Here is a 23245-nt window from a genome sequence, read left to right on the forward strand (position 1 = left end):
TTCTTAAGGTTTGGAAGTTTAGAGATGCAGTGGGTTATGTCATTGTCTAAACACTCTGCATAGCTTACTGATTGACTCAGACATATATCAGCTTGGACTCAATCTGAGCTTACAAGATCCAGTCTGAGTCTGGGAAGCTATTAGAACAAATAATAATGTCCTGGATATCCCTGCTAACCATTATCAATGTGTTATTTAGTGAAATATCTTGTGAAGTTTCTCGCCTGCATGTGAGGACATGGTGACATGGTACTGCAGTTAAATCTTCCTTCAGTACAGAGAAGCCTTTTATAAACCAAAATGCCAAAACCACGGAGATGGTCTTTCTCATGGTCTCTCCCACTGTGCTAACCTAAAAGCCAGAGCACCAGCTCCAGTATGAAACCTGGAGTAACCTAAAGACACACACAGCGTATTCGATCTTTCTCTGCAGTGTCAAGATGGAAAACGTTTGGAGTATAGCACCTTTTCGAGTCTGCCTGACAGATTTCATTCAAATTCTCAATACCAATTCTTTGTAAATGTATGTTTGTAGAGATTCACAGCTGGACTGTAATTTAAAGAGTGATGTGAGAGTGATAGTGACAAACAACTATTTGTGAATTTGTAAGACTATTGAGAACATTTTTTTTTAATTTAATTCCTCTCTCGATTGCTCATAAGCTTGATCCAATTAGCCACATGTCTTCAGAGTGTGTTATTATCTGTACTGTACATTATCTATTTTATGCCTAAAGTGGAGGTCGGAACACACAGAGCACATGGCAGTCTGACCAGCTTCCATTGATAATATATTATATTGTTAAGATCTCCTTGCAGGCATTTTATTGACATAATTCATACCCAAGATGTTTGGGTAGACAAATATCAATAATAGAGCTGCTGCCAGGTTATACAATACCTCACCAGTTAAAGTTATAAACAGTGAGTAAGCATAGCTCAGACAGAGCAGTGTACCATTTATTTCATTGCCATTTATCACATGAAACAACTGACATGGGCATCAATGCAGCTTTCCAAGGCAAAATAAAGTCCAGCATTATCCTTCTTTGTAGCAGCATTGTTTTGCAACCATTAATGGATTGGTAGGTTTTTTTCCTGACCTAAATGTTGATGCTGCTGGTTGATAAAGTCAATGTAGCACAAGTTTGGCATGTGGGGCAATGTTTGCTCTACCTAGTGGGGTTATGTCCTGTAAATCCTGTTACACCCGCCTGTCAGCTTCCCTTCAGGTGGCGTTTATAACCCTTGGATATCAATGTGACGGCTTGACTTGTGGGTGCTTAAGTTGGCATTGGCACACTCCTACACGCCAGTTTGAGAAAAGTAAAATGAAACACTGGAGTAACGTTAAGACATGCAGCGTGACAAAGGAGCCTGTGGCTAGCAGTAGCTATGCTAACACCCCGGCAAGCCAACCCCCGGCTGTCAGAGCGGGGCGCATGTTTGCTGGGACTGACAGCTGAGAGGGGGATAAGAAGGGGAGGGGAGACAAATAAACAGCTGACAGACCCAGCCGTAAGAAAATAAGTTGTCGACAAAATTATGTTACTACTTTACAGCTGTGATAGCAGTGTTAGTTTGTTATGCTAACGCCAAAAACAGAGAATCCTACCTTTGCTTTGCCGGCCTCCAGCTTCTTTTGCCTCTCCTCGTCTTCCATCATCGCGGTCCCAGTGGCTAAAACAAGAGGGAAACTGCTTCATAAGAAATATCAGCGAGCACAATCTATAAATAAACTAACGGTTAAATATCTCTCGTCTGGCTTCCAGCTCGCTGCCACACACTTCCACTCGCATTTACTAGGTTCTGTCTCCTTGTTGGTAGTCCGCCGCCATGTTTTCCACGTAAACATGAGACCCAACTATGATGACGTCGTGTAGGTGCCTTCACAGCCACGCCCCCTGGCATTCCACCAGTGTTGCCTTCACGTGCTGTCAGAAATGTCGCTATTATTCTCTATCCAAATGTTTACCACCCAGTTTTACAGTTTTAATCTGTGATAGAAGAAATAATTAGATATTTTACTTAAGTAAAAGTAGCAATACCACGGCAAGTAAATATACTTACGTATTAGCAACACTATGTACTTAAAGTATCAAACGCAAAATTATTCATTATGCGAACTGGCCATGTTCAAAGTGTTATATTTATCACATATATTATTGGAATACTGTTATTGATGCATTAACGTGTAAGCAGCATTTTAATATATATATATATAGATATATATATATCTATATATATATATAGATATATATATATAGATATATATAGATATATATATAGATATATATATATATAATAATGAAATGTATATATATTTACAGCAATCCAGCATATTTTTAAAGTAATTAAAGTAAAAAACATGTATTTTTTTTATTTCATTACATGTTTTGCATGTAAAATCTCTATTTGTAAAGTAACTCTTAACTACAGCTGGCAAATAAATGTAGTGGAGTAAAAAGTACAATATTGCTCTCTGGAGTAGAAGTATAAAGTGGCATTAAATGGAGGTACATGTACCTCAAAATTGTATTCATGTACAGTAAATGCACTTTGTTACATTCCAACACTGCAGCCTAATAATTGAACAGTTGTCGACTGTCTAAAACGTCTTAAATAAACCACATGGCTCTGTTATTTTGTTGTATTTACTTCGTCTTTTCTCATGTTTTGATCTCTGAGGTGTGGAAGAAAATCTGAATGTGTAGTGGCAATACAGACATGGCAAGAATCCTTTAATGTCTTAATGTACAGCAATTTTGTAAATAATTATAATAATAATAATAATTATCAACATGTCAACTGCACTGAAACAAGCCCCAAAAATTGCTGTATTGTCACTGATCGATGGAGGCTGAGGAGAGCCCTAAATCCAGACACCACTGCAAAATTTTCATAATGTCATAAATTTCACCGCATTATATGCAGTCTGAGTCCTGCTTAAAACGTCTGCTCAGTTTCTATGGTAACGGGAGAAAAGGTTGCCAGAGCTGTCCCAGTAGAGAGCTTTCTTTTTTAACACAAAATATTTTCATTACAAAGCAGCATTTTTCACTAATAAAGGCTTCAGCCATCACCTCACCTTTCACATCATGGCAAGAGCTATTCTGAGCACATTTCAAACAACAGTAATCCTCTGAAAAGGAAACATCTGAGCTTCCTTGGCTGAATGGGACAGCAGGTAACATGAGAGACTGGCATCAGTTTCTAGGACAGATGGAGGCGATAAAGGACAGGATGGCCAATATTTAATTCACAGACAGACTCCATGTGGAATTGATAGTTAATCTACAAATAGTCTATATGTATCATTATCATTAGAACAGGTCATTGTCACTTGTGAGCTGAATGCTTTCCCTGTATCTGTTCTGCAGACATTTTCAGGATATAGCTTAAACATCAGTGATAACCTGTCCTGATAATCAGACTGAACTGTCATTTTGGCTCACTTCATTCAGTCATTCTTCTACATGAATCCTGAACAAATTGGAGATGTAATCAGCGTAATCAGGTCTGGAACCAGTGATAATCAGGGCCATCGCAAGAAATTTAGAAGTGCTGCTGATTTTTTCCTTTGTTTGATTCCTATATCTTTGTTTTTATTGTTTGTTTTGTGTAAAGCACAAAACTATACAAATAAACTTTGTTATTAGGCTACTTTATTTAGTCCAAATTCCCCCAGCATCATTTTCTTTGTTTGTTTAATTGTGCAATTACATTTTCTGTGAAAACATTGCCAGGAATATCTTTCTGGTGGAGAGATATTTGAGATACTAGTATCTCATATCAGATACTACCCTTTTAAAACAGACAAATTAAGATCTTGAGTCTAAAAACATATATATCTTGTGTAATGTCTGTGTATTTGCAATGTCTAATTATGTGTGAAGCTCCTTGGGTCCCCTGAAAGACACTATAAAAATGCAAGTTATTATTATTGTTATTAAAAATTAAAAACCTCAAAATTCACAGAAACAACACAGTGTTTGTCCTAAATTGAAGCTATGGCCCTAGTGGGAACAAAATGGTTAATGTAAAAACATCTTTAAAATAAAGTACTCTTGCCGGCCATAGACCTGTCACCTTGTGTTTCAATAAGGTTCATAAAAAATATGACTTCCGCATAGAAAACCTGCTGCATTCACATAAGTTACCAAAATGTGAAAGTTTCTCCTGCTTCTTAGAAACATTTAAAACATACCAGCAGCAGCAGGAGAGGATGCTCTGTGTCTTCGGCTGACAGGAGCTGAACAGCTTATAGTCTGGCAGATTTTGAATTCCACCCATCTTCTTTTGGACATTCTTACCAATTTGATCCCACCTGTGAACACTCGATGGTTGTGCAACAGCGTCTATGAACGTTTGAAAGTTTCGGCAGTTTCTAAATTATTGATTTACTGAAGGAGTACTGTGTCAGCAGTTACCCAAGCAACTTTACCGAGTGGACCACAACAAATGGACTGGGATAGAATTCCATTTAATATTAAAAACACAACAGCAAACAAATTTGTGCAGGAAGAAACACATAAATTCACTGAACGTTTCCAAGAGGTTCAGAGGGAGCGAGAAAATAGGCACACTGAAATTAAAATGGAATTAGAAAAGCAAAAACAAATGGAAAGATAGCAAGAGAAAATGGATATTAGCTATGATTATATATAAAGACATTTAGACACCCATGCTTTTTATAATAGCATCCCGGATGGAAGGAGAACCACTCAGTTGCCAGTTTATTAGGTACACCTGTCTAAAATTAACCCAGTCTAAAACAACAGCTGTACAATACTGTAAATCCTACCTCCACTGAGGTAAAAGGGAGGACAAAACAGTAGAAACACTTTTAAACACTATAAATTTGAATCAACACCCATTTAAAACAGTTTCAACAAACAGGTATACAACCAGTATTCTACACTATAGAACACTGCAATACTGTTGTATTGTGTCATCTCAATGATAGAGAAAATAAAACATGGAAATTAGCAGGTTATTTGGAGAAAGTCTAGGAGATGAGGGGAAAAAACGTCTTTATCAGGATAAACTTAAGCCCTTTAGTATTTCTGTTCTTTTTCTGCAGTTATTTGAATCTTTTTACATAAATATGTTATATAAAAGCAAAGAGAAGTACATATAATGTTGTAACTGATATTTTTTTCTTTTGGTTTTTGTCTGTGTTACCTGAAGATGCATGGGCCAAATGTCTGGCATGACAACGGCAATAAAAACAAACTAACTAACTGTATTACATTGCATTATAGTGTTAGCTAGGTGTACTTAATAAACTGGCAACTAAGTGTAACATGTGACAATGGAAGCAGCAATAAGACACTATAAAGTGCAAAAGATGTAACATGAAAATGAGAAAATTATTTCTCTCTTATTAGTATAGGAGCAGTCTTCTTTCTTGTGTCTTCCACATTTCTCCACTCATCATTTGTCTTACATTTCAAATGATTGAAACAGGCAGAAACATAGGCAATAAGAGCTGCTCTCCATCACATCGTTATGCAAATACAGGCAAAAGTGCTTTTGAACTTTGTGTGGTAATTAAAAATAAACTGTATTTTGAGACAAAATAAAATTGAGACTATCATGAAGGAAGCTGTTCTGACTAAAACATTATACTCACTTCAATCTTAGAGCAGCATGGGGGGGGGCTCATTTGCATAATGAAGATATCAGTGTGCTGTATTAAAATATTCATGAGTGGTGGGACTCATCAGTAAAGAGAGGCAATGGGTCAGTAGGTTTTTCAGTGTTAAGCTGTGAGCCGCACCACATGGCAAATGCTCTCTTGTTCCTCATGGGCATACAAGAACGTCAGCTGTGTGTCTGACATGAAATCAGTATTAATGCCTGTAACTCACAGTCCAATATACTATTCAGCTTAGTATTTTTATAATTACACTGAAAACATTAAGCTTGCTAGCTGTCATAATACAGCCATGAATGGACTGGTAAATCGGATTGCACTCTGAGGGTTTTGAAAGTCACTAAATACTTATTTACAGTGTACATTCTGTGCAAAATAGCAATGCAATTATTCAGGGTCGTCTCCATTGAGAACACAGAGGTCATGCCCTTTATGTCGTTTCTGTGAAATTGGGGGTTTTAACGACCTAAGTTCTTCATGTACACACAAATGATGAATGGTGAATTTTGATGGCTGGTTCTGTTTTTTTTAGACTGTTTATTTTCTTAATTTGACTAATTGTAGGCAAATATTATTAAATTAAATCAAAATATAACGAAGGAATTTTGCGTATCCACACCAGAACTACATCGTGGCAGTGTGAAGAAGGCTGTGAACAATTTATACCATCAATTATGGAGCTAAAATGTACAGAAAATATAACTGAGAAGTGAATTGAATTGAAAAATTAGGGGGAAATAATGATAATGAAATACAGACACAGAACATATGTGTGTAGTGTTTAATCCTTCTTATGGCCCTGCAACCATTTTTGGGTTGTACTCCTCACAGTGCTTGCATAATGGAGACTATAACATTATTGTGACCAGTGTAAAAAGTAACCAGTCAATCCAAACAGCATCTTATTTCGATTTGTTTCTGATTATATCATTAATTCATGGAAACTGTGCAAGCCCTTTGTTTCCATCTAGTGGTTGAAAGTGAACATAAAATCCATTTTAACTCCACAACGCTAGGTGGCGCTAATATAGCTAGCAACATTCCTCCGTTTGGAGTTTTTTCTCGGATGACAAATCTCGCGAGAGTTTTTTGAAGTGTCACGTTTCCGCTCTGATTCGGACAGGACTGTCAAAGATGCCCATCTCACCAGCATATAGGGGGTCAACCGAGAGAAACCAAACGTATGTGGTATGTGTTTAATTTAATTCGCACAAGAAGACTAAGGCTTGAGACATTGATACATTGATAATAAATTGTACGTGGTAACAGTTTCATTTGGGGCGATAAAGTTCCTCAACGGATGAATATTGAAAGTACCGATGGCAGGAGAACTTCTCTGCGACCTACTGAGAGAGATTTCACGTTGATGTCAGTCGTACTGCATGTAATAAATAACTCTTAGTATTAAGTATTATACATGTTAGCTTGTATGTAACAGAATGACGGGTCCTGCGACAGGTTCAACATTACCTGTTTCTCTCACAGTTCTTCAGTATACTTTTGAGGTAACTTACTTTCTTATACTACAGGTTTAATTTCAGATGGAAAAGTCAGACTTTTTACTCCATTACATTTATCTGACAGCTGTAGTCACGAGTTAGGCCTAGCTTGCAGATTCAGAGTTTACATACACAATCTGAATGACAAATATAATATGATGCATTGTTAGTAGCTAAAATTAGCTGCAGACATGTTAGGGCATCAATACTTAATCCAATAATATGTAACATTTGTAAAAATTGTATATAACACACTGACATGGGCCAAGTACTTTAATTTAACTGTTGATACTTTAAGCACATGTTACTGATAATACTTTGCTTTTACTTAAGTACTTACTTTTTCTAATAATAGAGGATTTTATAGTGTGGTTTTGCTACTTTTACTTAAGGATCTGTAAAGGTAAAGGATCTGAGTACTTATTCCACCACTGCAACATTAGGTAATTGCTAGTTAAATGATAGTCAAAGATGTCCTCATTATTACCTATTAGTAACCTATTACAAACATTATTCTGGTGTGCGCTGTTTATGACCAACTGGCTATGATAGTCTTGTTTCTTTAGTTTCTTTCTTATTATTTTGTTTCGTGTTTGTTTCTTTTTCAGCTAAATATGCCATGTTTCTTCTTTTAGGTCCACTGACACTGGCGGTGATGTTCCAGTGTAGCCCTCCTTATTAAAAATGGCAGCAGTATCTGGATTTAGGGCTCTCCTCAGCCTCCATCGGTCAGTGACATTGCAGCGATTTTTGGGGCTCGTTCCGGTGCAGTTGACATCAACCGGCCTTCCCAGGAGGCTTTGCAGTGCCCCTACAAAAAGTAATGAGCCAAAGCCGCCGGTGAACCCAGAGAATGAATCTCTGCTGGAGAACCTGAATCTCCTGGGAGTTGATGTGAAGATGGCACGCCAGCGTCAGCCTGGGGTGCTGCGTAAAGCCTTCACTAATGAGCAAGGTCTCGCTCAGTTTCTGCAAGGCAAAGGTGCCAGCCGCAAAGTAATCGCCGGCATCATATCCCGTTATCCCCGCGCTATCACTCGCTCGATTGAACACTTGGAACAGCGCTGGGAGCTGTGGAGAAACATCTTCAAGACTGATTCAGAAATTGTGAGCATCCTGGATCGCTCCCCTGAGTCTTTCTTCCGGTCCAGTGATAATGGTAACTTGGAGAAGAACATAGCTTTTCTCACCTCGCTGGGACTGAACACCAAAGACCTCCATCGGCTGCTGACCACAGCGCCGCGGACATTCTCCAACAGTTTAGAGCTCAACAGGCAGATGGTGGAGTTCCTGGAAGACATCTGTGCCACACTCGGCGGGAAGAATCCAGAGCAGTTTCCTAAAGCCGTCATATCCAGAAACCTTTACATTCTCATCCGAAGCACTAAGAGAGTCAAGACAAACATTGATATCCTGAGAGCTTCTCTAAAGTTGAGCGATTCAGAACTGCTTGCTCTTCTTCAAGGTCCTGGGGCAGAAATTCTGGATCTTTCCAATGAATATCTGAAAAAGAATTTTAACAGTCTCCAGCAGAAGATGGTTTCACTTGGCTGTCGTAATGCCGACATAAAAAATCTGATCATCAGTTATCCAATGGTTCTGTACATTGGGCCGGACACTCTGAGCTCTAAACTGGACTGTCTCCTAAAAGGGGGAATAACAGTGAAGCAGATAATGGAAAAGCCCAAGGTTTTAGACTACAGCACACAGAACATTAGAGGGCGACTAGAGGAGCTGCAGAGAGTGGGATATGACTTCCAGAAGAATGGCATCAACATCCTAGACTCCAGCCGAAAACGGTTTGATGCAAAGATAGAAAAACTTGCTGCCCCACCAGATGACTGAATGTAGCTGTCTGTATTATGATGTTACATAATGTTGGAAGCTGCTTTTACTTGAACTTGGCTTCAGGATAATCATGTTTTATTTGTTTCAAGTAGGGATGCACCAATATATTGGCCGAACATCGGTATCAGCCGATATTCGCCTTGTTGACTGCTATCGGCCTATCGGCAAATAGGATGCTCATTCAAAGATAGTGTAATGAAGGGCTGTTATTAGGGTTATTTTTCTATAATGTAGATTTCTTTGTTTCCCTGGCACAAAAGGGGGAATAAATAACAAAAAAATAAACAAGAACATAAAAACATTGGTATCAGCCAAATTGTTATTTTAAACATTGGTATCGGCCCAGAATTTCGCAATTGGCGCATCCCTAGTTTCAAGATTTTATTTGTTCATGTAGTAACTAGAATATGATTTCTGACTTCTCTGATGACTCTAAAATGTCAGAAAATAGAGAAAAACAATTTCCTTTACTGTAAGGTACTTCTTTAAATTGCTTGTTTTGTCCAACCATTGATCCAAAACCCCAAAGATATTCAATTTACTATCACGTAAGGCAACAAAGCAGCAAATCCTTACAATTGAGAAGCTAGGACATATTTGGCATTTTTGCTTGAACAATGACTTAAACAATTAATCAATTATCAAGACAGCTGCTGCTTAATTTTTTGTCGATTGACTAATCGATTAATTGACTAATCGTTTCAGCTCTATTATCTAGTAATTTATTGACAAGAATGTTATTTTTGTAACAATGCCAGCTGCTAAAATTTCCCTTCCCCTTGATATGCACATGCATTGCTCTGAGAGATTATTATTTTTCCTGGTCAAAGATACAGTAAACCATTACATGTTGAGAGCTGCTCTTGGAATTCATGTGAAGATGCAATCTTGAAATAAAAGTGAGATCAAAAAAAAGAAAAGAAAAGGCATAACATCCAACTACATGTTTCAATCATAATTCCAGTTCTTAGTTAGTTTATTCATAAATATGTAATTACTGATATTAGTTGTTTGTTTGTTTTGCAATACTGAAGATGGGTTTTGGTGCTATTTTAAAACTGATGCATATTCAATTAACTGGTTATCTGATTATGTGACATCCCTGGACCACACATCTCCATTAAAATCCTTGAATAGTTTAATCTGAAGATTGGGGGAGACTGAGACCGGTATCCGGAACCAATGTTCGTCGGTCAGTACACCACGGAGTTCACCAAACTGTTGCACAAGCGCTTTCTCACGCTGTTGAAGGTGTACGTGATAGTGCGTGAGACAGAAGTATAATTCAAATTAAATGTATTCGTATAGTTTTAACTTTTGATGAGACTTTAATAGCTGTAAATTAGAGTTAAATGCGCTAGCTAGCCAGTGACTGCGTCAACAGCCGTTACGTTAGCTGTTAGCTTGTTAGCGGGGTTAGGGATATTCCATTAAATTCACTGTTCGGGCAAAGCTTGCTGCATTAACTGTTTACTTTTGGCAACCTTAATAATAACAGGTAAGTTAACAACTCGGCTAATTTGAATTTAGTCAGGCAACTTAAAAGTAAATAAAGTAGCTACGTCTGACGTTAAGTCAACATATAAAGAAATTACAGTTAAATATGCAGTACAGAGTTGTTCTTGGTGTGTAAGACATACTCGTAGCTCAGGACAAGGAGATAATCGCTGGCTGTCCTGTTAAGCAGCACGCTAGTTAGATTGATAGTGATCAGCTGATGTATCGACATGTTTCAGGATAAGGATTGGAGAAAAGCCTGTGAAGGTGTGATGGAAAAAGCGGCGGAGGAAACCGTTGAAAAAAGGACAGATGTATTCGTAAAGGGTGAAGCTGCCATCAAACCAGAGTGAGTAACTAGGTATTTGTGGAACACATGCGAAAAATTTCCAGTCACACTGGAAACTGGTGGAAATCACTGCAAACATTGAAGTCTTGTCCAAAGTGTTTATGTTTAGACCGATGATGTGACAGTAACCACCATACAGCTGCCAAAACACATCATCAACATCATGTCTTGTCTGAAGAGGTCAAAACTCAAAGAACAACTTTATTGTCAGACTAATGTGTTTCGGCTTGTAGCCTTCATCAGGGTCACCCGATTAGGATATTCAGACATTTTCCCTTCTCCATGTATCTTGGAAGTAGGTGAAGTTGTGCCAGAAATCCGTACTTTGCATCATGTCTTGTCTGTCAGCTCCCTCTTCACCATGACAGTCCATTATAATGCTTGTATCATTGCAGACACCACACCAGTCTGCCTGTTCTTCTCATTGGTATACTGAGGGATGCCCTTCACTTGGGGCAGCAAGTGGCTCCCAACCTGAATAGAGTAATCCCATCTTTTTCCAGCAGAGTAGCATGTATTCATACTTGAAGATGCTGCCCCCCCATAACCATTTCAGACTGCATGTTGCTTTGTCTGATGAAGCCAACAGGACTACACAGTCAGCAAAAAGGCTTAGCAGCTATAGTGAATGTACTCGACTTGTTGCAGAGTATGGACTTTCTCTTTTTGCTTTCGCTCCAGTTTGACCTCCAGACTGGCTGGTCCGTATCGATAGCCCTTATTGTAATTGTACCATTACCTGAGTAATTTATGTGATAATAGAGCAGTGAGCAGATGTGGCAAAATGTTATGTAAATTAATTCATACTCTTCCCTATAGTGAAAAATAATGCCTTATGTCTTAGCTGTCGTAGTGTGTCGATGCTGTGTCAAAAATACATGAGAAGACTACCACATAAATTGTAACACATGAATTAAAACTGGGGGCAGGGCATTGATGTTGCACCATTTTATACAATGGCCATTACACACTGTCTTCAAATATTATTTTGTATGTCAGATTATTAAACAACTAAACTGACTGCATGATTACACTTCTTTTTCTGCTTGTATCTGCAGATTTCTAACAACCAAAGAAAAATTTCACGGGTTTGTAGACTCTGAGTCTACAAAAGGAGAAAAGGCCAGTGAAAATGACAAAGTTGAGGAGACAAAGGAGACTTCTGTTGAGGAACCTGAAGCTAAAAAGCTCAAACAGGAGCCTGTGGAAAGAAATATTGCGGGAAAACCAGATGGTAAACGACTACGGGGACAGAATAAGTCAAGGCCACACACAAAGCCTACCACCTATGATGAAAAACGACTGTGTCTCTCAGTCATTAAGGTACGAAACTTTAACCGACCATTCACAAATGCCACATACAGTACTTTTCAATCGCTATGTCAGCTGATAGTTATTGTCAGGACTTTTCCTATCCATGCAGGACAATAGGGAATGCCCCTTTGGAGACAAATGCCACTTTCACCATGACGTAGCTGAGTACATGGACACTAAGCCCGCTGACATCGGGGAAAGCTGCTACCTCTATGACACATTTGGAAAGTGTGCTTATGGTCTCTCCTGCCGCTTTGCCAAGGCACACACTACACCTGACTTCAAAACCATGGAGAATGCAGAACTAATTAAGGTCTACGAGGGCAGGACTGTGGTGAAGAACAGCCTGAGTAAAGACCTCCAGAATAGTCTGAGGAAGCGTTCGGTGGCCTTCAAGAAGTCAGCAGAGTACCTCAAAACACTTTCAAACAACAGAGACAAAAGAGAAACGCAAGGGAATGGTAAGACGACTAAAGAGGTTTTAGATAGATTTACTTGGGTTAAAATACACTTATACATGATCTAATGGCAGTGCACATGTCCTTCAGGAATACTGTTAGTATTCTGCCAGTGTTTCTGCTCCTTCTTGAAGCTGTCAGTCGTATTTTCTAGTCTGTTAAGTGATTTGAAATTATACTGACACTGACAGTATAATTGTGTAGAAGTGCAGTAATCAGCAGTGAAAAGGAAGTGTCTCTGAAATGAGTCTGTGGCACTTATCGGAGTTTTCATTTAATCAGCTCACCTAATTTTAGTTGGGGAACATGCATGCCACTCTTTGTCATTTCAGTGGAACAGGTGTTTAATAACAACCTGTATGAATATTCATCCTTGATTTAAGAGCTACTTAGTTGTATGTATGTTTAGTTTCTAAATATTTTGTATTTTCAGACACAGACATATTTAATGAAAGTATCTTTCTATAAAATGTGAAATTTAAATAGATTTAAATTTGGTATTATAATTTTGTCTTTTGACAAACCTAGGTGATGCTTGTGCAGCTGAAGTATCTGCAGATCCAACAGGAGGGGAGCAGCATGCGTCTACTGAAACAGAAACCCAGGTATAAAATTCTACTCAGAGCACTACCTCTTTATATAAAACTTTGTCCTTCACCCCCCGCGGGTGGTCTCGTCCTTCGAGCTCGGGTCCTCTACCAGAGGCCTGGGAGCTTGAGGGTTCTGCGCAGTATCTTTGCTGTTCCCAGTACTGCGCTCTTCTGGACCGAGATGTCTGGTGTTCTTCCAGGATCTGCTGTAGCCACTCCTCCAGTTTGGGGGTCACTGCCCCGAGTGCTCCGATGACCACGGGCACCACTGTTGCCTTCACCTTCCAGGCCTTCTCCAGCTCTTCTCTAAGCCCTTGGTACTTCTCTAGTTTCTCATGTTCCTTTTTCCTGATGTTGCCATCGCTTGGTATCGCCACATCAACCACAGGCTTTCCTCTGTTGTTTGTCAACCACCACGATGTCAGGCTGGTTCGCCATTACCATTCTGTCAGTCTGGATCTGGAAGTCCCACAGGATCTTGGCTCGGTCATTCTCTACCACCTTTGGAGGTGTTTCCCACTTTGACCTCGGGGTTTCCAGTCCATACTCAGTGCAGATGTTCCTGTACACTATGCCAGCTACTTGGTTATGGCGCTCCATGTATGCTTTTCCTGCCAGCATCTTACACCCTGCAGTTATGTGCTGGATTGTCTCAGGGGCCTCTTTGCACAGCCTACACCTTGGGTCTTGTCTGGTGCGGTAGATCTGGGCCTCTATTGCTCTGGTGCTCAGGGCCTGCTCCTGTGCAGCCATGATGAGTGCCTCTGTGCTGTCCTTCAATCCAGCCCGCTCTAGCCATTGGTAGGACTTCTTGATATCAGCCACTTCAGTTATGTTCGGTGGTACATCCCATGTAGGGGTTTGTCCTCCCATGATGGTCCTTCCTCCAGCACGTCTTCCTCTGTTCCCCATTGCCTGAGACATTCACTGAGCACGTCATCTGTTGGGGCCTTATCTTTGATGTACTTGTGGATCTTGGATGTTTCATCCTGGATAGTGGCTCTCACACTCACTAGTCCACGGCCGCCTTCCTTACGGCTAGCGTACAGTCTCAGGGTGCTGGATTTGGGATGGAACCCTCCATGCATGGTGAGGAGCTTTCGCGTCTTAACGTCTGTGGTCTGTATCTCCTCCTTTGGCCACCTTATTATTCCTGCAGGGTATCTGATCACTGGCAGGGCGTAGCTGTTTATTGCCTGGGCTTTGTTCTTGCCATTGAGCTGACTTCTTAGGACTTGCCTTACTCGTTGAAGGTATTTGGCCGTTGCCGTCTTCCTTGTTGCCTCTTCGAGGTTGCCATTTGCCTGTGGTATTCCAAGGTACTTGTAACCATCCTCAATGTCTGCTATTGTTCCTTCTGGGAGTGAGACCCCTTCTGTGTGGACTACCTTCCCTCTCTTTGTCACCATTCGACTGCACTTCTCAAGCCCGAATGACATCCCAATGTCAGAGCTGTAGATCCTGGTGGTGTGGATCAGTGAGTCGATGTCCCGCTTCGCTCTTAGCGTATAGCTTGATGTCATCCATGTAGAGGAGGTGACTGATGGTGGCCCGTTCCTGAGTCGGTATCCATAGCCAGTCTTGTTGATTATTTGGCTGAGGGGTTCAGACCTATGCAGAACAGCAGTGGGGACAGAGCATCTCCTTGGTATATGCCACATTTGATGGATACTTGTGCAAGTGGCTTACCATTGGCCTCAAGGGTGGTTTTCCACAGCCTCATCGAGTTCGCAATGAAGTCCCTTAGAGTCCTGTTGATGTTGTACATCTCTAAGCATTCAGTGATCCATGTGTGCGGCATTGAGTCATATGCTTTCTTGTAATCAATCCAGGCAGTGCACAGGTTGGTGTGTCGGGCTCTGCAGTCTTGGGTGACTGTTCTGTCAACCAGGAGTTGGTGTTTGGCTCCTCTGGTTCCTCTGCCAATGCCCTTCTGTGCTTTGCTCATGTATTGATCCATGTGTCCACTTATCTTAGCCGCAATGATGCCTGACATGAGCTTCCATGTTGTGGAGAGGCAGGTTATTGGCCGATAGTTGGATGGGACTGTACCCTTTGCGGGATCCTTCAGGATCAGGATTGTGCGCCCTTCGGTAAGCCATTCAGGGTGCGTCCCATCTCTTAGCAGCTGGTTCATTTGTGCTGCTAGGCGCTCGTGGAGTGCAGTGAGCTTCTTTAGCCAGTAGGTGTGGATCCTGTCAGGGCCCGGTGCTGTCAGTTCTTCATACCTGAGACTCTTTCTTGGATGTCTGCCGCTGTGATGGTGACTGGATTCTGTTCAGGAGGTTGCTGTGGTCCTTTCTCAGGGCTGCCAGCCACTGTGCATCGCTGTTGTGTGATGCCTCCCTTTCCCATATACTTTTCCAGTACTGCTCCGTTTCCAGCCTTGGTGGGTCTGCTCTGCTGTTATTACCCTGCCATTGAGCGTACACTTTCGCAGGTTGAGTTGCGAACAGCCGGTTTATTCTTCTGGCTTCATTGTCTCTCGTGTATCTCTTTAGGCGGCTGGCCAAGGCTTGGAGCCTTTGTTTGGCAGTTTCGAGTGCTTCAGGTATGGGCATCTGGTTGTACTTCTTGGGTACTTGCTTTCTCATTGCACCCCTCTCAGCCTCTGTCAGTTGGCTCACTTCTCTCCGGGCCTCCTTGATTTTTGCCTCCAACCTTCGTTTCCATGGTGGGTATTGTCTCTCATGGCTCCCATGGTTGCTCTTGTAGCCAAGCATCTCTAGGATCACTGCTGCTGAGGCGTATATCAGCTCATTGGTTTCAGTGATGGTTGTGGTAGGGATCGCTCTCAATGCTGCATTCACATCTTCTAGGAGACTTTCTGATGGTACTTCACTTAGCCGTTGTAGTTGGGGTTGCCTTGTATTCATCCTCGCCATGATCTTATCTTTCAGGTCAGTTGCTGCCTCGTTCAGCGTGATTTCTCTTGGGGCTTCGTGCCCAATCTCTGGTTGAGGGAGCTGCTGGATGCTCCCCTCTGACCTGTAGTCCTGGCTCCCCCTTGCCGTAGCATTTGTGTTGTACCTCGTCAATCTCAAGTTGTGATAGCAGTTGCCGCTTGTGGATGTTGGAACACTGAGCTACTAGTTGCTTCGCCGTAAGCCTCGATTGTGGGTTTCAAGTAACCATTCACCCCACATCCTGTGCATGTAACCCCTCTGACTAGGGTTACTGGAGTAGTAGCATTCCAACAGAGCCTTGTTATCGCATCTCGCCCATTTCCGTCTTGTTCCAGTAGCCCATTTGTCGTCTCGATGCCCTGGTTCCCCAACACCTGACGCAGACCTTGTTTGGCGGGCGACGTCTGAGCCGGCATGTCAATCATTTCATCGTCACTCATCATCATGAGGTAGGCAGCAGCGTGAAGGGTCTTGCCTAAGGACCCACTGGATGATGGGTCATTGCTCATTGCGCCCGAGGGGATTCGAACCCTTGTTCCCCGTGAGTGTCCGTGGCCTATCAAATCGAGCTATCCAGCCTTTCCGCACTGGATGATGGTCATTGCTCAATGCGTCCCGAGGGGATTCGAACCGGGTCCCCTGTGTGAAAGTCCTGAGACTTACCAATTGAGCTATCCAGCCGCTATATATATATATATATATATATATATATATATATATATATATATATATATATATATATATATATATATATATATATATATATATATATATATATATATATATATATATATATATATATATATATATATATATATTAGTGTGTTTGCTTGCTGTTTTACATGTACAGTATTTTTGCATGTTTGCTTTGTGACCAGCTACAGGCCAGCCCAGATCCAACTCCAGTGAAGACTGTCGGCCCTCTGACTGATGTGGATGTCATCAAGTTGCGCCCATGTGAAAAGAAACAGGTATATCTCAGCCGCCCATCTTTCCTCTAAAATTATATTTTCTTAAAGTAATTTGGTGATTTGTTTTAAATAACATAAGGAGTATTGTGTAATCCCTTTTCTTGCTAAATAAGTGTACAAATTAATAAAAGCCTACTGATACATATTTAAGTAGTAGTACTGTGGGTTAATGTCTAAGGAGTGATTTTCTTTGTCTCTGTGTTATAGGTGGACTTTCAAGACAAGCTCTACCTTGCTCCTCTAACAACTGTAAGTACTGCCAGACTTGTTGTCATTCTATTTTATTTAAAATTTCCTGAAGAACAGGTAATATACCAAGTTCTATCAAATGCTGGCCCATAAATAAGGTTCTGACCTGACTAAATGATTCCTGCTCTTTCCCTAGTGTGGAAATCTGCCTTTCCGTCGTGTGTGCAAGCGCTTTGGAGCAGACATCACCTGTGGGGAGATGGCCATGTGCACGAACCTGCTGCAGGGGCAGCAGTCAGAGTGGGCCCTCCTGAAACGGCACGAAAGTGAAGATGTTTTTGGCGTCCAGGTGATGACATCATAGATTATTGAGACTCTTCAGAAGTTATCAGAGTTGTTGAATGACTCTGTTCATGTTGTTGTTATAAACACGGCTTGGGGATTTTGGCAACGTTTGTTTTTCTGTGAACAGAAGTTTTTGTGTGAGAGTGAAGATGGCCTCAGTTCTGAAGTCCAAATTGTGTCTCCAGGTGGAGGGCTGCTTCCCCGACACCATGACGAGGTGTGCAGAGCTCATCAACAACAACACTGATGTTGACTTTGTGGACATCAACTCTGGATGCCCCATTGACCTTGTCTACAAGAAGGTAAACGCCCCATCAAACCAAGTAGTCCCATTCAAAGATTAAAGGAAAGTTCCACTGATTCCCTGCCTGTAGTATAAAGCCGCGTTTCCACCCAAAATACCCGGAACTTTTATTCCCTGGAGCTACTTTTCATGGAACTAAAAGGATCCTTCAGCCCATTGTTGTCTGTGTTTCCACCGCGGTCTGATGACCCGCGAAGACTGGGCAAATTACACCCATTATGTAGCATCTTTTTTTTTTCAGTTTTTTTTATCAGTATTTCCAAACCTTTGTTTGTTTGTTTGCTTTCCCTCATCAGGGCGGAGGCTGCGGCTTGATGACACGCACCAGAAAGTTTGAACAGATAGTCAAGGGAATGAACTATGTAAGTGTTGGGGTTCTTACCTCATGTAAAGCATTTATTGTATTTTCACTGAAGGCAATACTATAGTGTTGGCTGTTTTAGAAGAGTTTTTGGTCTGTTAGGAGGAAATACAAGTAATGATTCAAAACAAATTGAAAATATAACTGTACCATGAAAACAATCTTTTTCTTTGGCTTGGATTACATGTACAGTCAATTTAGTTTTTTTGCAAGTGAAAGCCTGAATGAAAACATGACTTGTACTTTCTGAAGGTGCTCGATGTCCCTTTGACAGTCAAGATTCGCACTGGTGTTCAGGAGAAGTGCAACATAGCACACAAACTCATCCCTGAAATGAAGAAATGGGACGTCTCAATGATCACAGTAAGTCTTGTAGAGGAAGAAACATTAATGTTACAGTTACATAAATGTGAAAAGAGATTGCAAGTCTAAAAAGAGAGGTATTTTAGCAGTCTGAAAAGGTATCTACTCTAATTTTATGTTAAAGATCATATTTAACGTTAGTCATCATAGCACAAGTCTGGAAAAATAAGAATGTCTGGACTCTTTATCTGCGGGGGGATTTGTTCCCATTTTTCATTTCGCTTGGCTCTTCATTAAATCCATGTCCTTGTCATATGATGATAAATTATCTATGAGATGTTTTCAGTCACACATGATCTGTTTTCCTCTCATTTTTTCTGTGTCGTCATTCTTAAATATATGAGATGTGGTGTCAGCATTAATGTGTGATGACACACCACCGATGCTGTTGTTTTCGTGCAGTTGCATGGTCGATCCAGAGAGCAGCGCTACACAAAGCTAGCTGACTGGGACTATATCACCACCTGCTCCAAGCTGGCTAGTCCTGTCCCACTTTTTGGTATGTGGATTTGTAAAGATTGCAGCTGCATGTAGTGCAGAATGGGGAAATATTAGATAAATACTATAAAAACTCCATTTATACAATTTGGAAATATCAAGGTTGTAAAATCATGCACAGGTTGCGGTGTCCTAAGGTGATTTATGTCTATTTTATCTCAGGTAATGGAGACATTTTGTCCTATGAGGATGCCATGAAAGCGAGAGAGACTGGAGTTTCTGGTATTATGATTGCAAGGTTGGTGCCAAGTGATTACACACAGTATAGACAAAATATTGGAAACACATAACCAAATAAATGTCAAGTAATTATGTGGTCTACCCTTAACCTTCAGGACACCTTTAGAAAAAGAAAGCCTGCCACCTTCTTTTGGAATAAAGAATGAAATATAATTTTTATTTGGCAGTAAGCTCCTTTTTGCAAACACCTTTCTTCTACGCCTGTCATATGTCATCATAAGTTTTGGCACTATTCACCTGGACTAATTTTTTTGACCATTGTGACTGCATTTCAGGCAGACATGTACAACAGGTAAAATAAGTATTGAACACGTCACCATTTTTCTTAGTAAATCTATTTCTAAAGGTGCTATTGACATGAAATTTTCACTAGTTGTTTGTAACAACCCATGTAATCCACACATGCAAAGAAATCTAACCATAGATGTCCATAAATTATGTATAATAATGTTAAATGACATAGGGAAAAAGTTTTGAACACGCTTACTGAAATTCATTTAATACTTTGTACAAAAGCCTATGTTGGTAATGACGGCTTCAAGACGCCTCCTGTATGGAGAAACGAGTTGCATGCATTTCTGAAGTGGGATTTTGGCCCATTCTTCCACACAAACAGTCTTCAAATCTTAAAGGTTCTGTGGGCCTTTTCTATGAACTCTGATCTTCTTTCCCTAGAGTTTCAATTGGATTCAAGTCAGGTAATTGGCCGGGCCATTCTTTCTCTGTGCCTCTCTGGCATTTCTTTCTCCACCCTTGTTTCACCTTCATCATCCTGGTAGATGGCAGCAGATTTTTATCAAGAATATCTCTGTACATTTTGCCATTCATCCTTCCTTCAATTATATGAAGTTTGCCAGTACCGTATGCTGAAAAACAGCCCCACACCATAATGTTTCCACCTCCAAACTTCACTGTTGGTATGGTGTTTTGGGGGTGATGTGCAGTGCCATTTCTCCTCCAAACATGGTGTGTATTATGGCATCCAAAAAGTTCAATTTTGGTCTCATCTGACCAGACTACATTCTCCCAGTATGTCACAGGCTTGTCTCAATGTTGTGCAGCAAACTTTAAATGTGCTTCAACGTGCTTTTTCTTCAGTAATGGAGTCTTGTGTGGTGAGCGTGCATACAGGCCATGGCGGTTGAGTGCATTACTTATCGTTTTCTTTGAAACAATTGTACCTGCTAATTCCAGGTCCTTCTGAAGCTGTAAACAAGTGGTCCTTGGCTCTTGAACAACTCTTCTGATAATTCTTTTCACTTCTCTGTCAGAAATCTTGCGAGGAGCACCTGGTCGTGGCTGGTTTATGGTAAAATTATGTTTTTCCACTTCCGGATTATGGCCCCAACAGTGTTCACTGGAACATTCAGATGTTTTGAAATCCTTCTGTAACCAATGCCATCAGTATGTGAATCATCTGGTGAAAATTTAATTTCAATAACACCTTCAGAAATATATTTACTGAGAAAAATGGTGACATGTTCAATACTTATTTTACCTGCTGTATTTGACCCATATGTTTATATGGAAATTGAATGTCTTTGGAAATTGTGGTCTTGACCAGTGAAATTACTCCATGTTTAGAAGCCCAATAATTTATGTAGTGAACTTGAATTGACAGTAGAATAAAATGTAAAAAGTATTGTACGTTTGACTTTTGTTGTGGTTGGCTCTCTTCAGAGGTGCTCTCATTAAGCCTTGGATCTTCACTGAAATAAAGGAGAGCAGACACTGGGACATCTCATCCAGTGAGCGACTGGACATACTCAGGGATTTCACCAACTTCGGTCTGGAGCACTGGGGCTCCGACACCCGAGGTGTGGAGAAGACCCGCACCTTCATGCTGGAGTGGCTCTCCTTCATGTGCAGGTAGGCAACAACATGCACTTCAGTATATTGTATTTTTTTCTGTGAAAAAGCCATATTCATTAATGTTTGTAATTTGAAACTGAAACAGACTCAGTATGTATACTGGTAGTAACACAGTATTTTAATAGCAGGCCCACTGTTAGTCATGGTGTTTTAAGTCATGTCATCAAACAGTGTTGGAGCCTGTGGGGACATCTGATACCTTTTTTTAAAATGTGTTTGATTGTAATAAAGAACAGCAATTCTAAAAGAGACATTAGGTCACTACATATACTAGTTGCTCCAAATGGCTGCAAGATGGAACTGTGTTGTTGTTTTCTCTATATCATGGTATTTGTCATGGTATTGGATTTCTCCAGAATCGCATGTCCCACCTTTTAAGCGACAAACCCATCACACATAATCTGGCTTTCACATTGAATACTTAATTACATTGGACTGGAGAGAAATTAAAGATAATGTTTCTCTTCCCCCCCTCCATCTCTGTCTCTCAGATATATTCCAGTGGGTCTGTTGGAGCGAGTGCCTCAGAAGATCAATGAGCGACCTCCATACTACATGGGCAGAAACTACCTGGAGTCACTGATGGCCAGTCAAAATGTTGGGGACTGGGTCAGGATTAGGTGAGCAGAAAACTGTCTAAACTGGCAAGAAGCATCATTCAAAATGATTGTACACTAAGATTGTAGTATTTTCTTATTTTAACCTCTCACTTTGTCCCCTCTCCAGTGAAATGCTACTTGGAGCTGTACCGAAGAATTTCAACTTTTTGCCCAAACATAAAGCCAATGCCTACAAGTGAATTTCTCATTGTCTAAAAAATAAAAAAATAAACATCTGTGCTTTTAGATTTTTTTGTTTTGTTTTGTTTTTAATGATAAAGACTATTGAATAGTCTGCTTATTTGACCTGTGGTGCAGTAGTAGAATATATGGGTGTTTGTGTACTTGTAATGAAATATATGCAATAAACTCTTTTGCCACACTGAGAACTTTGTGTCTTATATATTGTTCTTCTGGTTAAAGAGAAAGGCGTGATTTCTGATTCATCATTATGGAATAACTTTATAACTGACATAAAAATCCAGTGATGCTCTGTCAAATATCTACATATGTTGTTTACATTAAGCTTTTCTTTTGGAAATTGGAAGGAAAAACATAGCTGAGTTTAATAATTTTGTGTGAAAACTGAGACACTGAGTCAGTGAAATTAATAATTTAAATGTTAATGACACCCCATAACACACTGAGTCACCAGTGTATTACGTACAGCTGTAAAATGTAATGTGATAAATCGTATATGAAGCTTGTAATATGGTTTTTACACTGAGAGCTGTTGATTCTCCTTCTGGAGATGGAGAGTAGATGGTTTCATATTGTATTTAATCTATTTTAATGTTTTGTTAAATTACATTTACATATTGTACATTAGGATGACAGAATACTAGAGACACCTCAAAATATAATGTAGCAGGAAAACCCAATGTTGATTAAATATGTAGCAAAGAATATCCATAGTCTTATTTTAATTTTTTTTTAAATTAGAACATGTCTTCACCAAGTTAATGAAATGTCATAAGCTACATTTTTGCTTATTATTCAAAATGTATGACTGAAAAATATATTCCAGTTATACTTCAGAATAAACCTATGTTTCAAGTTTACAAAAAGTGTCCAATAATGTATTTGCACATACCGTGTGCCTATAGATAATTTAAGTCTAACTTGTACTTAATGCAGCCAAGATTTAGTCCACACAAATGATCTCCAAAAGAATAAATGTCATACATTTACATAATGAAAGTTTAGTCAATTAATTTAAAAGAACTGTAACATCTTAGAAACATGAAACAGGCATTTCCTTTACAGCAAACAGGTGGTTTTCATTCACACTCTTGCGACTTTAATTGAATAGCAAGTGCCAATTAGCAGCCACCAGGTGTAACAAATTAACTTCAAGGCACTATTTGTAGTGGCAGGAGGCTG

The 23245-nt window shown here is 40.1% G+C and overlaps 3 protein-coding genes across 5 annotated transcripts in view; 2 read left to right on the forward strand and 1 right to left on the reverse strand.

Annotated features, from left to right (window-relative positions):
* Positions 1–1860, reverse strand: part of akap9 (A kinase (PRKA) anchor protein 9) — a 67602-nt gene extending 65742 nt beyond the window's left edge. The window contains 1 exon segment of the mRNA XM_044172686.1: positions 1616–1860. Within this exon segment, the coding sequence (XP_044028621.1) occupies positions 1616–1666 (51 nt within the window). The 5' untranslated portion in view covers positions 1667–1860.
* Positions 1861–6713: 4853 nt separating this feature from the next.
* LOC122864924 (transcription termination factor 1, mitochondrial) lies at positions 6714–9945 on the forward strand. 3 transcript variants are annotated; one of them, XM_044172718.1, is made up of 2 exons: positions 6714–6840; positions 7794–9945. In XM_044172718.1, exon 2 carries the CDS (start codon positions 7843–7845, stop codon positions 9001–9003), a length of 1161 nt encoding a protein of 386 aa, XP_044028653.1. In that variant the 5' UTR covers positions 6714–6840; positions 7794–7842; the 3' UTR covers positions 9004–9945. The 3 variants fall into 3 exon arrangements, with proteins under 3 accessions (XP_044028653.1, XP_044028652.1, XP_044028654.1); XM_044172717.1 differs by having other exon boundaries at positions 6728–6847; XM_044172719.1 differs by lacking the exon at positions 6714–6840 and adding an exon at positions 6867–7164.
* Positions 9946–10199: 254 nt separating this feature from the next.
* On the forward strand, positions 10200–22251 carry dus3l (dihydrouridine synthase 3-like (S. cerevisiae)). The gene is made up of 16 exons (XM_044172715.1): positions 10200–10504; positions 10743–10852; positions 11911–12175; positions 12276–12627; positions 13153–13229; positions 16999–17091; positions 17299–17340; positions 17477–17629; positions 17811–17927; positions 18226–18291; positions 18543–18653; positions 19056–19152; positions 19314–19389; positions 21072–21260; positions 21755–21883; positions 21990–22251. The coding sequence occupies exons 2-16, from the start codon at positions 10776–10778 to the stop codon at positions 22060–22062; spliced, it is 1917 nt and encodes a 638-aa protein (XP_044028650.1). The 5' UTR covers positions 10200–10504; positions 10743–10775; the 3' UTR covers positions 22063–22251.
* The last annotated feature ends 994 nt before the right edge of the window (positions 22252–23245 follow it).

The sequence above is a fragment of the Siniperca chuatsi genome, linkage group LG17 (genome assembly GCF_020085105.1).
Source record: "Siniperca chuatsi isolate FFG_IHB_CAS linkage group LG17, ASM2008510v1, whole genome shotgun sequence".
NCBI lineage: Eukaryota > Metazoa > Chordata > Actinopteri > Centrarchiformes > Sinipercidae > Siniperca > Siniperca chuatsi.